This window comes from Taeniopygia guttata, chromosome Z (genome assembly GCF_048771995.1).
Source record: "Taeniopygia guttata chromosome Z, bTaeGut7.mat, whole genome shotgun sequence".
Classification (NCBI taxonomy): Eukaryota; Metazoa; Chordata; class Aves; order Passeriformes; family Estrildidae; genus Taeniopygia; species Taeniopygia guttata.
In genome coordinates, this window is record NC_133063.1 from 39024597 (window position 1) to 39038175 (window position 13579).

Genomic DNA, 13579 nt, shown 5'->3' on the forward strand with positions numbered 1-13579 from the left:
TTTAATTACTGTATACTTCGTTGCTGACAGCCTTTTCACGTATCTCCACCAGTATGAGTTTTGATCATCTTCCAGCTTTGTCCCAACGCACCAGCCTTCTCTTCAACCCTTCCACACAGGAGCACCTCTGGAAGTGCCTCCATTTCCCAGCAGATCTTCCTGCTACAGGCCCTCTCTCCTTCTACCACTGCTGCTTTCTATACCAGCCTATTTCTCCAGCATAGCTGATATACACGCCAACAAACTGATCTTTTCTATGCTTTTCAGTCAGCTCTGGGCATCTGTGCCTCACTGACTTTTTGAGCCAAAGGCTTATCTGCCTGTTTAGCCAGCCCTAATGGATTTTCTGCCTGCAGATTCATCTAATGGCTTTTCTTGAACCACATCCCCAACATCCTGTGTCAATGCGTTCCACTGTTTATCTGTGTCCTGTAGTTCCTGGGCAATGATAAACAGAGGAATAATCACTCCCTATCTGAACTCTGCATCCTATCATACTATCATATGTGAAAAGCTGTATGTCATATCCCATTTCAGAAATACCCTTTGCAAGCTAAATAGTTGTCCTTCTCTGCATTCCCTTCTGCACTGCCAGGTCCTCAATGAGCTGCAGGAAGCTAGTCTGGTACGAGTTATTGAAGATCCCGTTGCGTTATAGATGTATCCAGACAGTTTTGTTGGGTTTTTTTTTTTTAATCAGTACAGTAGGAAGGAGAAAAAAATTTTAAGGAAAACCCAAAAAGGTAGCCAGCCCTTAAAATCTGGATGTGAATTAAAGCAGCATTCTGAATTCCTGACATGATGCAGTCCAGGCAGCTTGGGATGCTATTTCCATGCCTTAGGCAGCAAAAATAAAGATTGTCTATGCGAAGAAGAGCGAGAAATAAAGCACTGGGTAGGACACAGTGGGCCTCACTGCAGCTATCTGAATATGCAGTTTTCTGTGGCTATCTTACATGCATTCATGAAATTATATTTCTATCTAGGGCTTTTGAGTACCAGATAGCCTTCAGGCTCTAGGAAACTTCAGAAGACTGGTCAGAGCCAGTGGAGAGTCAATACTGCTCCTAGCTTAGCCAGAGATAATAGCAAGTGTGATGAGTCTGACAGAGAGCTCCCTGAACAGGCTCAACAACTGCAAGTGAGTGCTACACCTGCCCTGCATGACACTGTCATGCCAGGGAACTCCAGGCAAAGGAAGGACAGCAGGTAATAACACAGATAGATACGAAAGTTTAGAAAGGGTTAGTTTGGAAACAGCTCAAAATAAAAATCTGGATTTCATGGGGAAGTCTTGTTTTTCTGCAGGAGTTGAAGACACTTGCAGATTTCCAGACTAATAGAGTAAAACCCCTGTGTGGTCATCTGCCTGTACTAGCAGTGGGCAGTGGCACCAGTGGAAGCAGAACCCCACAACAACAAAAGGTGTGTAAAACACTTTTAGTGATATTAATCTTCCAGATTCACACAACTGAGCTTGACTGCAAGACAGGCAGAAATAAGAGTACAAATGCTGCTGTTTTTTTTAATATATGTAAGGTAAGCTGTCATGAAGTCACAGAGAAGTTCATGTTGCAAGCCATGTCAGGGAAGGAAGTATAGGTAAGACATCGTAAAACTCTTCTGAAATATACAAAATCATACATAAAATAACAACTAGTTTCTCAAAATTGAAAGAAAGAGAAGGTAGAGAAATTGTCACTTCAGTTCCCTCTTTACACATTAAATGCATATTCTCTATCAGGCTTAAGAAGCCCTGTTCTAGTAACAGCCCACAGACAACTGGACTCCAAATCAAAGGTGGCAAAACAAAGAGATCCCCCAAGATAAGAGCAAGATAAGCTTCAGTGAAATAGGTCTTGTTTTCCAACCTCAAGGATGACCAAAATATACTCAAGAATATCCTTTGATATTTTTTCTTCATTCAGTGCATCAACCTATAAAGCAGATATGTGTGCTGCAGAGGAAGTTAGGAATTCTTAATCACTCATCAGAGTCCAACATGAATCATGAACATTGGGAAAGAAACATGGAACACAAGGACCAAGACAGACTTTCCAAGTGGATTTTAGCTGTGGGTTTCCTTGCTTTAACTTAGGGAAACATCTACTCCTAATATCATCACCAGGAGTTTATTTCCAGTATCATGACCTAACCACAGGCAAATTCAGGCTGGGAGAGACCACAGATGGTCCACAGCACAAACTTCCAGACAAAACAGGGTCAGCCTTTAAGTCAAGCCAGGTTTTTCATAGCCTCATTCATGTGAATTCTGAAAATCTCCAGAGGTGGAGGTACTAAAGGCAGGAAAAACATCCTGCTAAGCCCCTGTCTGGATAATTGTGAACTCAGCCAGTCATTACAAACCAATTACAAAAGCAGGTACTGGTCCTACACAGTGCTCTTCTTCCATGAGGATGAATCACCTACCCCACCCTCTCCAGATCTCAAGTCAACACAGCCAATGAAATCTTTCTCCACTTACAGTCAATGTTCAAACTGGCTTAGAGGACTCCTGCCTTCAAATTGTCATCCCTCCAGCAACAATAAAAGATAACTCAAGAGAGGAAGTTAGTTGTTGTGTTATGGAATAAGAATACCACCTTGGGACCCTAAGGGCAAAGCCCAGCAGAACATGCCGAGAGCTTGGAGAGGAGACAAGTATGGTCTCCTCCGTGAGATGAGATGTTTTAGGGGTGACAAGCTGGAGAACAGAAATTTCTGCAGGAGGCCAGGTAGCTGCTGTTTGGCTAATGGCAGACTGAGAGATGTCACCTACTTCCAGAGAACACTGCTGTTTGCACTGAGTGACATTATTTAGGTGAGCATCCTGTTCAAGTTTCTAGCTATGCATCATCCTGAGAAGCTCTTCCCACAATTGCTCCTTTTTGCTGCTGAAAACAAAACTGCCTTATTACCTTGCCAAGTAATAACTTCTGCCTCCAGCTACTGGCTCTCATTGTGGTTTGTCAGCCCAACTGAATAATACATTATCTATAAAGACAGAAGTGATTTTTGAACTTTTCAATTTCACAAAAACCAAGAGTTCACCAAAATACAACCTGGAGACCAAGAAAGAAAAAAATGTCAACTTTACACTTGAGCTTTTACTTATAAAATCTCATAGAGGGGTTGGGTTTTTCTGTTCCAAGACTGGTGTTGCCTGGCAGGATGCATCACACCCAGAACTACTGCACAAGAAGATTAATGTATGGTAGGAGCACAAGCTTCAAACAGATGCAAGGGACTATGAAGTCAAACCCTTCCATCCCTATTAACCCTTTTAAAAAATGCCATGATTTTTAAAACTGTGAGACACAGAATTCCAATTGATTTCTGTGGAACATGTCAGATGCCAGGCTATCATTAGCAAAATCAATCTTTTCAATTAAGGCTCAAGCTTCAGTTACTGACATAAAGCCTTTTGCAAATTCAAAGCAAAGCAGCCATGACCACAGGCAGGAAGGGTCAGAAGACAGAGTGTGATCCTCCCTGACTGCAAGGAAAAGAGCCTCTGTATGTAGAAGAACCTGAACATTACAAGAGCAGGAACTTAGAGCAATGCTATTCTGATTTTGTTTTTGTTCCTCTACATGTGCATTTTGGTATTCAAATTAAATTAGAGAAAATGGCAGAGAAAAATAATATGAATTAATTACATTTAAGTAGATGTTAGCAAGACAATCTTTGACTACTTCTACTTGCCTCTTGCAATTAAAGAGCTGTCTGGATTCTCTGTGCCTATTACTCTACAATTTTGTTGCCAACACAGGATCCTTTTATGGAGGAGACAGAATAGAAGAAACCAAGGGCGACAAGGAAGATTGGTCCTTCCTGGCATCATTCACATTACAGGTGGTGTTCCTAAAAACCTCAGTGTTAGGCTTCCTAGAAACAAGCACTGCAACTGTGCCAGCAATTCAGGCAAAATGGTAGCCATGCTCTTCTAAGGCAATATTGTTTGTATTTTTCAAGATTTGTGTGTTCTTGCTTAGGGAAAACACTGTGAAACACTGGTTTAAATAACTGGTTTGAAATAACCTCAGTGTAACCTTGTGAAAGGTGGCTGAGAGCTGAATAGCACTGGCAGAGTCAAATTTGCTGCAGCTCAGAAAACAAAACTGCACAGAGTAGCTGTGGTGCAACAGGATTCAGCACAGATCAATGGTGTGACACTGGGGGGCATTCAGGGACAGCCCTTCAGAGGTCCTTTTGGCAGACTGGCAAACGTCCTACGTGCTGACACTCCATGGCTAAGCAAGATCCAGGTGAGGCTGGAGTAGGACAGTATGGAGAAAGATCTGCTGCTCCCAGACCTTTGTTCTCGTTTGCCTGCTGTATCAGTCCATATCCCAGCCCACAGAATGAGCCACGTCTGAGAAAAAGGGACTTGTACACCAAGCACTTCTCATGCATCCTACCACTGATTCCCAGAAAACCTGGGATGGGATCCAGAAATTTCAGACTCTCCCAAGGTGGAGTTCAGCTCTTTTAACATATGGTCTAGAAGGCAAGCTTAAATCATGGTATTTGTAGAGCAAGGACTGATTAATTTCAGCTCTTGGGAGTAAACCCAGTATTTGCCTTGGCCCCTCCCTACACCTTTTTTTTCTGACTGTCCCTGCTCAACTTTATGTACAAGCTCAAGCCACAAGGTTCTTATTTCCTGTATTAATTCACCTCTGACATGGATAGCCTTGCCCAGTCACCTTTTTCTGTAAGGAGATCACCCCCAGCATTGCCTCCTCTCCTGCACAGCTACCAGAACTGCAGGAGGAAGAAAAAGATGGAATTTGGCCTCTGCTGCTTTCCTGGAAGCTATCTTATCAACTTTCATGAACTTTGTCTTAATCTCAGATATATAAAATCTCAGGTATATAAAATACCACAACTGGTGGGATTTTCTCATACTTTGTCTTCCTTATCATTTTCCTAGGTGACTTTGTCCCACAGAGGGAGAGAGGCGGTGCAGAGTCATCTGCACTTTCTGCAGGTAGGTCCATGTTTCTTGGCACAGAGATAAAGAGCAGGCTATTCACCAGACTGGAAGAAAACTCTTCAACAAATCAGAGCCCTGAAGGATGCTCAGAAGAAAGAGTGATAGAGACACCAAACTTTGGGCACTGCTCCAGAAAATTTGAAACTGAGTGAAGCAGAGCAGGGAATAGGTCAACAACGGAAGAGAGAACAGGGCTTGGAGCTGCACACTATCATTGGTCCTACTCTTGGCAGTGGTATGTCTCCAAGCTTTAGAAAGGATTTTGCTTGGCTGAAGGTCAGAAAGTCCTATTTGTGAATTCCAAAGTGCTTTAGAAATAGTTAGCATCAGCATTGCACTAATAGAGCCCTGCAGGGTGTATTTTCAAAATGAGGAATTGCTGGTAAGCCTGTAATACCACAGAGGGGAAATCCCTGGAAATATTAGGCCAGTCTAGCTTCTACTTACAAACCAGTATAACCCTATGAGTATCAAAATCTCTCAGCCAATACAGCCTCCCGGATGATGTAAAGGTCTTTCCTGTTTCTCCTGAGGAGAGGCAGGAGGCGCGTCAGCATAATTGCAGTGTGCTGCAGGCTGCTTGCCTCAGTCAGCACTGCAGCCAGAGCAGCTTAAAAACATGCACTTACGAGAAGCCATGTAATGACTACATGTGAAACAGCTCACCACACCATCGCTCGGGTGCCTTCTTGCCATAGGAGCAAGAGACCAGACTGTCTGTGCTCCTGCTTCACATCAAGAGATGGCCAGAAACAGTTCTTTTAAAGCACAGCTGCTGTCCAGCCTAACCAGGGATGCCCTTGGCTCTGAGTAGCAGTTTAGTAGCAAGGTCCAGCAGCCACACAGACAGCCCACTGGCCAACTGTAAAATCACTGGTGTTTATAACTGGGAGTCAGGAACATTCAGATAAGGCGCTGGCATTTTGTGGGGCTTTTTTGTTGAAGCCAACACTTCAAACAAACTTTCCTACGAGAACAGAGAACAGGGTGTGGCTGTCAGGGACTGGCTGAGTCCCCTTGAACCAGGCAAGAATGGATGGTGGGGAAATTATCTGGGACACTTTTCCTCCACACTGTTTCTTCACAGAGTCTCTGTCATACTCTGTCACATCCCATTCCCCAACAGTTTTCCTATCAAAATCCCTGCTGGGGAAATCCGGACCTAATAAAGTAGCATGAAGACTTCATGCTATGCAGCCACTGTAGATCAAGGAATACAAAAAAGTCAGAGGCAGCAAACTGACCACAATTTATGAGCAGCCTGCAAGGTCATGCATAAAATTTAGATTAGCCTGACTCAAGGCAACTGTCTCTCACTCAAAGCATCACTTTTTTTTCTGGGATTTGCCAAAACTTTCAGTTCTCTCCCTAAGCCTCTTTAACAGTGAGTGCTTGCGCACCTGAAGCTTACAGCACAGGGATCTCCTCTGTACTCAACTATTCATCCCCAAAACACAGCTCACATCACATTTAGGTATCTGGTAGTCCAGACAGCCCACAGGCAAGAGAGAACTGCCCTTGCAGAGGCACCATAAACCTGTTCCAGAATCAGCAGCCTGCCCAGTGCCAACCCACCTAGATAGAGACTCACAGACCTAGGCAACTGAAAATCCACTCATTATCCAGCTACTAACAAATGGAGCGGACACAGAAACATGAAAATTATCCATTACTGGCATTTGCAGAGTGAGAAATGTTCTCAGAGGGGACAAACTAACATACTTGAAAGACAAGCAGAAATTACCCAGGCAGAAAAGGAGAATGAGAAACATACAACATGCAGAGATACTCTGACCTCTACCAGGAAATTCACCTGCTGCACAGACACAGCCAGGAGCCAGTTGGATCAATGGGATGGAGGTGATCAGTGCTGCTGGTCAGGCAGGCGCAGCTGCCACACAGGGCACAGTGGTCTCCCTCACCCCTGGACTTGCAAAACAGGCAAAGTCATGCTTAGGTGCTTTGCCTCAGAGGAAGAGGGGCCAGGAGGAGATTAGGGCAGAGTTGGAGTGAGGGCAGCAGAACTGTCTGGTTGTTTGTCCAAACATCACCAGTACCTGGGTCTCAAGTTTCCTGTTTAAGGCAACTCTACTGAGATAATGGGCTGTGATTTGTTGCTACAGAGTAACAGATTGTATGAATTTGAAATATAGCTCATCGAAGCTATAATAATAGATGTCATAATGCTAATTCACCAAACAATAGCAGCACAGATGAAAACACCTATATTTTCCCTGTCTCTAAGAAGCAATCAGCTCTTCCCTATTCTGCCTCCAAAAGCTCTAGAGCTTCCTGAAATGCTCACAGCCAAAACATGAACTCCCTTGTGTCTCCATCAGTCACACCCTGTCTCTGATCAAACCAGGAGAGATTAGAGCTCTCCAAAGAGGGCACAGCCAGCCAGAGGAAGAACAAAGGGAACGGCAGGGCTACACAGGCTGCTCCTTTGTTAACCCACTGGGAAGCCTGCACTGGAGAAGCTTAAAGGCAACCATCAGTCAACCTTCTCCCAAATGTTCCCTGAATCCTCTGCAGAAATCACTTCCCTTGAGCATTCAAGGGGCCAAAAGAGGTTAAGCCTGTCCAGGTAAGTACCCTTTACAAGGACTGCAGCACAGTGTCTTTTTAGAAAGTATATATGAAAAGGGCTGGGACAGGGTGGCGTGGGAATCAGGAACAGACAGGATGCTCCAGAGCACTACAAGGAGAGCACCACGCCCTGCAAAGTGTTCACTGGCCCGGTGAGGCCAGTGCACATAGCTGGCTTCACCGGGCCATCGGTCTGCAAAGTGCTATCTGTTACACATCCCTTTGCATCAGCATGTCTTGACCTTTGACAGAGCTGCGGCATCAAAGCCAGACCCATGGAAGAAGCAGTCTTCAAAGCTGTGCTGCCTAAAAATGTTCAAGGTGCGAGTTCCTCCTTCAGGGGGAAGTGTCACCAGGGGATCCCAGTGCCAGAGAGACATTGATGTGGCTGTCATCACGCTCTGTGCAAGATGTAACCTACCCTGACATCAAGCACCCGAATTCCCCACAACTCCAGCAAAAAAGGCCAAATTTAACCCATCGGACACACAGCCATAGGTGAGGCTTCTATATAAATAATAAGCGAAGTTACTCAGATGCCAAATCGTGCCACCGGCGGCACTAACCAGCAGGGCTGGCAGGAGACGCAGCCTTCCCGACCAGGCAGCAGGATGGCTCGGGTTGGCAAGAAGCCCTGTTGCTCCACACAACTCCGCTTGCAGACCCCCGAGTCGGAGGGCTCTCACCGCGGGCCGGCTGCCAGTCCGCCACACCCCGCGCAGAAAATCCCGCCGGCAGATTCCTGCAGGAATAGCCCTGGCGCTACCGGCGAACGAGAGAATCTTGCCCGCCGAGGGCGCGACCAGCATCGGCTGCCCGGACCGCGGCCAGCGGGAATGCCCCGCTCCCCCCGCAGGCGCGGGCGATGCCCGAGGCCCGGGCATCGGGCGGCCAAGGCATCCCTCCGGCCGGCCGTGCCCCGGCGGCTGCGGCGGCGGCCCCAGCTCCGCACAAAGCGGGGTGGGGCCGGAGGGAGCTGAGGCACCCCCGGCGCGAGGCCGGCAGAGCAGCTTCCCCGCCCCGCTCCCCGGCACCGCCGGGCTCCGCGGGCCCCGGGCTGCGACAGGTGCCCGAGCCGGCCCTGCCCGCGCGTGTCCCGGCCCCACGCCCCGCACCGCTGCCCGCGCTCTCGTACCTTGCCGCGGGCGACGGGGATCTGGACGTGCGCACGGGAGCCGCGCCGCGCCAGCCCGGCCCGGCCCGCCCGCGGTCCCCGCCCCGGTCCGCCCCCGCGCCGCGCCCCGCGGCCGGGAGGTGTCGGCGGGCACCGGGTCTGGTGCTGTCGCTTGCCCCGTGGAGCTCCGAAGAGCCTGCCTGGGGCCACCAGCTCCGCGGCTGTGCCCGGCCTCTGGGCGCAACCTCCCGTGGCCAGCGAGGGTTTGTCTTGGTGCCATGGCGGAGAGAGCCCCTCCGCAAACACAGCAAGGTGCTCAAGTGTCTCTCCGCTACCCTGGGCTCCTAGAGCCATCCCACCCGGGCCGACGTGCGCCATTCGCCGTCACCATCACTGCTGCAGGTGGATCCCCGACCATGTGCCCGGAGGCCCGGAGGAAAGGTGGTTGCGTGATTCTCCTACGAGATCGAGCTGACGGCACCAGAACGTTGCCGTCACTTGCAACGAGTGCGACAGATTAATAATTAATAAGCTTTAATAAGCTCAGAGAGCTTCTGAGCACTCTGTGCCATGTCCTCAGTGTGACCACCAGGTACCGCTCATCCTGAACGCTGCACACACCCCTGCAACAGCCTTAATGTGCCAACCTTAGCTGGCAGCCTCTGGCTGTCTCGGCAGTCCCTGGCAGATGGAGAGACACTGGCCCAAAGCTGCAGGCCCTTTACTGATGGCATATGGCTTTAGGAAGCTTCTCACAGAGCTCACACTCAGACTTTGGAGTCAGCTAGTAGCTTGGCAGCACTGCAAACCTCCTCAGTGCCCTGAATGAGGAACTTAATAAGCAGACAGCAGCAACCAAGATTAAATAGCAGGAGGTTTCTTTGGCCAGGTCACCTCCTCAGCTAACACTGCTCTGGTCCTGTCTGATTAATCAGGGTCTGAGACAGGTAGCTCATCTATATACCTTATTGCCATCACTTACTGGGTAGCAGAGGCAGCTCTGGGCTGAGCTAGCAGCTGTGACAAGACTGAGACTCAATGTCCTTCACAAGTGAGATGCTGCAGATCAGCGTTAAGGGAACAGAAGGAAAAGCAAGCATGCCCAAACAACAGCGTGGATGCTGTTGCCAATTACTAACTCCTCAAGGCATAGTACTATTTATCAGGACGCTGTATATCAACCTTAGCAGATGTAGACGAAGACAGAAGGGGTAGAGGCCTCATGAACCCTTCCAAAAAAATGTCTCAAACACTCTCAACCAAAGCAACAACAGGCAACATAGCGGGATTGAAATCACTGGAACAGTAAGAACTGCTGACAATGACAAGAGAGAGCGGCAGGAACTGTGTACTTAGCTGAAAGGTAATTCAATCAAGGGGAGATCATGACCACCAACCCAGTGACCACTTCCTCACTACAGACCCCAACTCAAGTAAAAGAGGAGATTGCATGTGTGATTATGTCATTAGCATGCCTGTCAGGACACCTCAAGTCCTTTCGGAGAAGAAAAATTATGCCTGTGAAAAGACCAGATCCACTGAATTCTTCAAGGGTGCAGACCAGAATTTCAGAACAAACCAGCAACCACTAAGAGTGATCTTTATCCTTTGCCACCAGGTGCTAGCCTGGGACATTCCAGGAGACTGAGGCACTTCAGCAGATACACCACCAGACTGCCGCTGTTGAGGCAGGACGGGAATGAAGAGACTCTGACTAGATTAGAAGGTTGCTGAAAGTAAAACTTCGATTTATTCAAAATACACTGCTCTTTTATATAGAGCTTGGTTCTGAAGTGAAAACAAGCCACAGCATTGGTGCAAAGTTCTTGACACACAGTGATAGAACTTAACTATAAACAATGTGAACAACAAGAGAGATAAAGAATTATTTACATTTTTCTTCAGCTTTTTCCCAGGCGTCTGCCTGGCTAGAAACTCAGTTTCTTTCTTTGACTGAATCTGAGTCCCACACCAGGCGACTATTGAGAAGCAATGTGCATGGATGGAGCACAGGAAGGAATTTCTGAGGACATGAATTGTAGATGCCAGTGCAGCAGCTGTCCTAGGCCTGCCCTGCCTATGGGAATTGAGATGACTTCTGGTAGCCCTCAAGATCCTTGCAGGTGTGCTCACATGTTGCCTATATAGAGGTGTACAAGACTGAGACATAGGGTACTGATACACAGATGATTTCCAGTGCTTCCTTTAACACATGTTGTGCTCCAGCCCTGAGTAAGCTGCAGAAAATTGCATGCAGGATTGACAGGGAGAAAAAGACAGCTTTGTTTAAGGTCTTTGGGGGGAAAGATTTCTTCTCCCTACAGCTCTGTCCACTGTAGGCATATGGCTATGCTATTCATGTGCAAATGCCATTTATGAGAGCTGTTTTAGGTGATGACAAAGTGAATGGTTTGGGACTCCCCGGTCCCTTTTGCAGTCTTAAACTGGGTGGCTGAGATTGGGGTGTCCTTGGTGATTGGGGTGAATGCTATCTCTGTTGTGTTCCCTGAGATATCTCAACTGGTCATCCAGCAGCAAGAGTCTGGCTGAGCAACCCTAGTGACAGCCTGTGTCCACAGAAGTGGCTTCTAGGAAAAGAGTACTCCCATACAACCCTTCTGCTGTGTAAAGGGCCTCCAGCAGCCAACATGTTCGTGCTTTCTGTTGAGATCCAGCAGCAGAAGTTGGAGACACTGCAGCAAACACTAAACTCTGACTTATCCCTGCTTGCAGAGGACAGGGGTCTTGACGTGTCTCTGGTAGTTCTGCATGGACACGTGCAGGAAGCTGCGAATTAGTTATGACCAATTAGCTTAATCTTTAAATAAACTTCACTGGTTCCTATTTTTCCTACTGTAATTATTTCCAGCCCCATGCAGCACACTATCACTAACTGTGCCACATGTAAGCAGGTGGGCATGGAGGGCACAACACCCACCAGCTTGGGACTGATTTAAAGCACCATTGCAAGGTTAGTGCAAAACTGGAAGCCTTTTCAGAGTTTGTGGCATTGGCATTTCCCATCAAGGTGCAAGAGCTTTTATGATGTTGATAAATGTTATTAGAAGATGCAGCAAAAATATCAATTGGTTTTAATTTTATTTTGGAACTTTTCCTCCCTGCAAAATGCTGCCCATAGACAATACTTTTCTATTAACAAATTGATTTTGTAAAAGAAGAACATATAGGCGCTATTTTCAGCATGGAATTGTAATGTTGGGCTGAATACTATTTTTTCCCAAATGATAAGGACAGTAGAACAGAACATTTTATTCTTTTTAAATAAAGGGAACAATGTAGTCTTGGAGGAGTAGACAAAAAACTCATGCAAAACATAACAAGATGCCAGCTTAGTTTTGCAAGGCTGACAAAGCTGAAGTTATGCAAAGCAACAATATTTCACTTATTCAAAATGAGAGTTGAGGAACAGCCACCTAAAAAGGATACTGGACATTGAAGACAAACCCTGACGAACTTAGGGACTTCCAATAAGGGGTGCAACTATGTAAAATAAACACACATACATCAAGTAAGCAGGGATAGCCAACGAGTGTGTCATCAGTGTGTATGATTAAAAACTCAGTTTTGAGCATTTACCCAATGCCCAGGCATACTCAGTTAGAAGAAGGATTCTCTGAGTGACCAGCACACTGTGATAAAGAAAGCTGCTTTCTAATACTCAAAACTGTGTTAGAAAGTTTTAATCTGGACAATTTTGGTATTACAAGGGGGCTTGAAATTTAATTCTGCTTACCCTGGATATTGCTTCAAGTCTCCAAGCTTCCAACAGCTTGACACCAGAATGTGCCAGAGGTTCTGTGTCATAAAAATTAAGCTCAAAACCAGAGCAGATACTGATCCAAGAGCTGGAGTCTCAAAGACAGACTTTGCACTTCAGAGGAAGCAGTCATTTAATAACAAGGAGAAATAGGGACTTCATCTCAAAGGTAGTGGACCATGTGACCAAAGCAAACATCTGGCTGCAGCAGAGTATGGTACCTCTCACCCCAAATGTGTCATGGTTAGCAATACCTTCTCTTCCACTGACCAACCACTGTGCTGTTTTCCCCTCGAGAGAGCTCCTGAGGTTGAACAGAAAGCACATGGATAATCTCATGATTCAGCATCTCCAGCCTCTGATTGAACTCTAGGAAAGGAGTTAAATTATCTTGCATGGCATTATATCAGCTGCAGCACTGTGGCTTGGTCATGGGAAAGTGGTTTGTCTTCTTGCACTTGGCATGTCCATAGACCAACCAGAACTAATGTTTTGTAAAGGAGCTCTTAGCACTGGAAGATGGCTGGAGAAATCTCAGCATCATCTCAGGCCACAAGTGAGCTCTTAAATGGGAAGAGACAAGCCCAAGGTCTTGTGTCTGTGATGGTGGCAGGAGGTTGCCCGGCCTGCAGACTGGAAAAGAAACCTCAGCACTGTGGTATAGTTCCTCCTACAGCGTGTTGTTGCTATCCTCCCATGGAAAAATGCCTTGCCCCTTAGCTGTCACCTTCACCCTGGATGAGATGCTCAAGCTTAGGCTAAACATTAACCCAGAAACAACCTCCCCAGTAGTGCCTTTTGCCACTCTGGCAGCACACCAGAATACAGGGCTTAGCTGCAGCATATGAAGGTATAGATCCTGCCAGCCCAACACCATCCAGGCCAAAAAGGGAAGCTTTACAGACTCTTCTTATTGGCAGCTCAGGGAATTATTGAGCCAGCAGTGGCTTTATGTATGTTTGGCACCACTCCACCAATTCATCCTCTCAAACCCTATGAACTTTTGGCGACCACAAGATCCTGCAACAAAGTGAACTTACAAGTTAATGGCATATCATAGGGAGGAGGGTGGGTGTGGAAATCAAAACCCTCCTTTTTA

General features: G+C 46.9%; 1 protein-coding gene across 1 annotated transcript in view; it reads right to left on the reverse strand.

The window, feature by feature from the left end:
* CORO2A (coronin 2A) overlaps window positions 1-9117 on the reverse strand; it is a 59547-nt gene extending 50430 nt beyond the window's left edge. The window contains exon 1 of the mRNA XM_012577523.5: window positions 8724-9117. Coding sequence (XP_012432977.2) covers window positions 8724-9080 — 357 coding nt within the window. The 5' untranslated portion in view covers window positions 9081-9117. The remainder of the gene's footprint in view (window positions 1-8723) is intronic.
* Between the last annotated feature and the right edge of the window lie 4462 nt (window positions 9118-13579).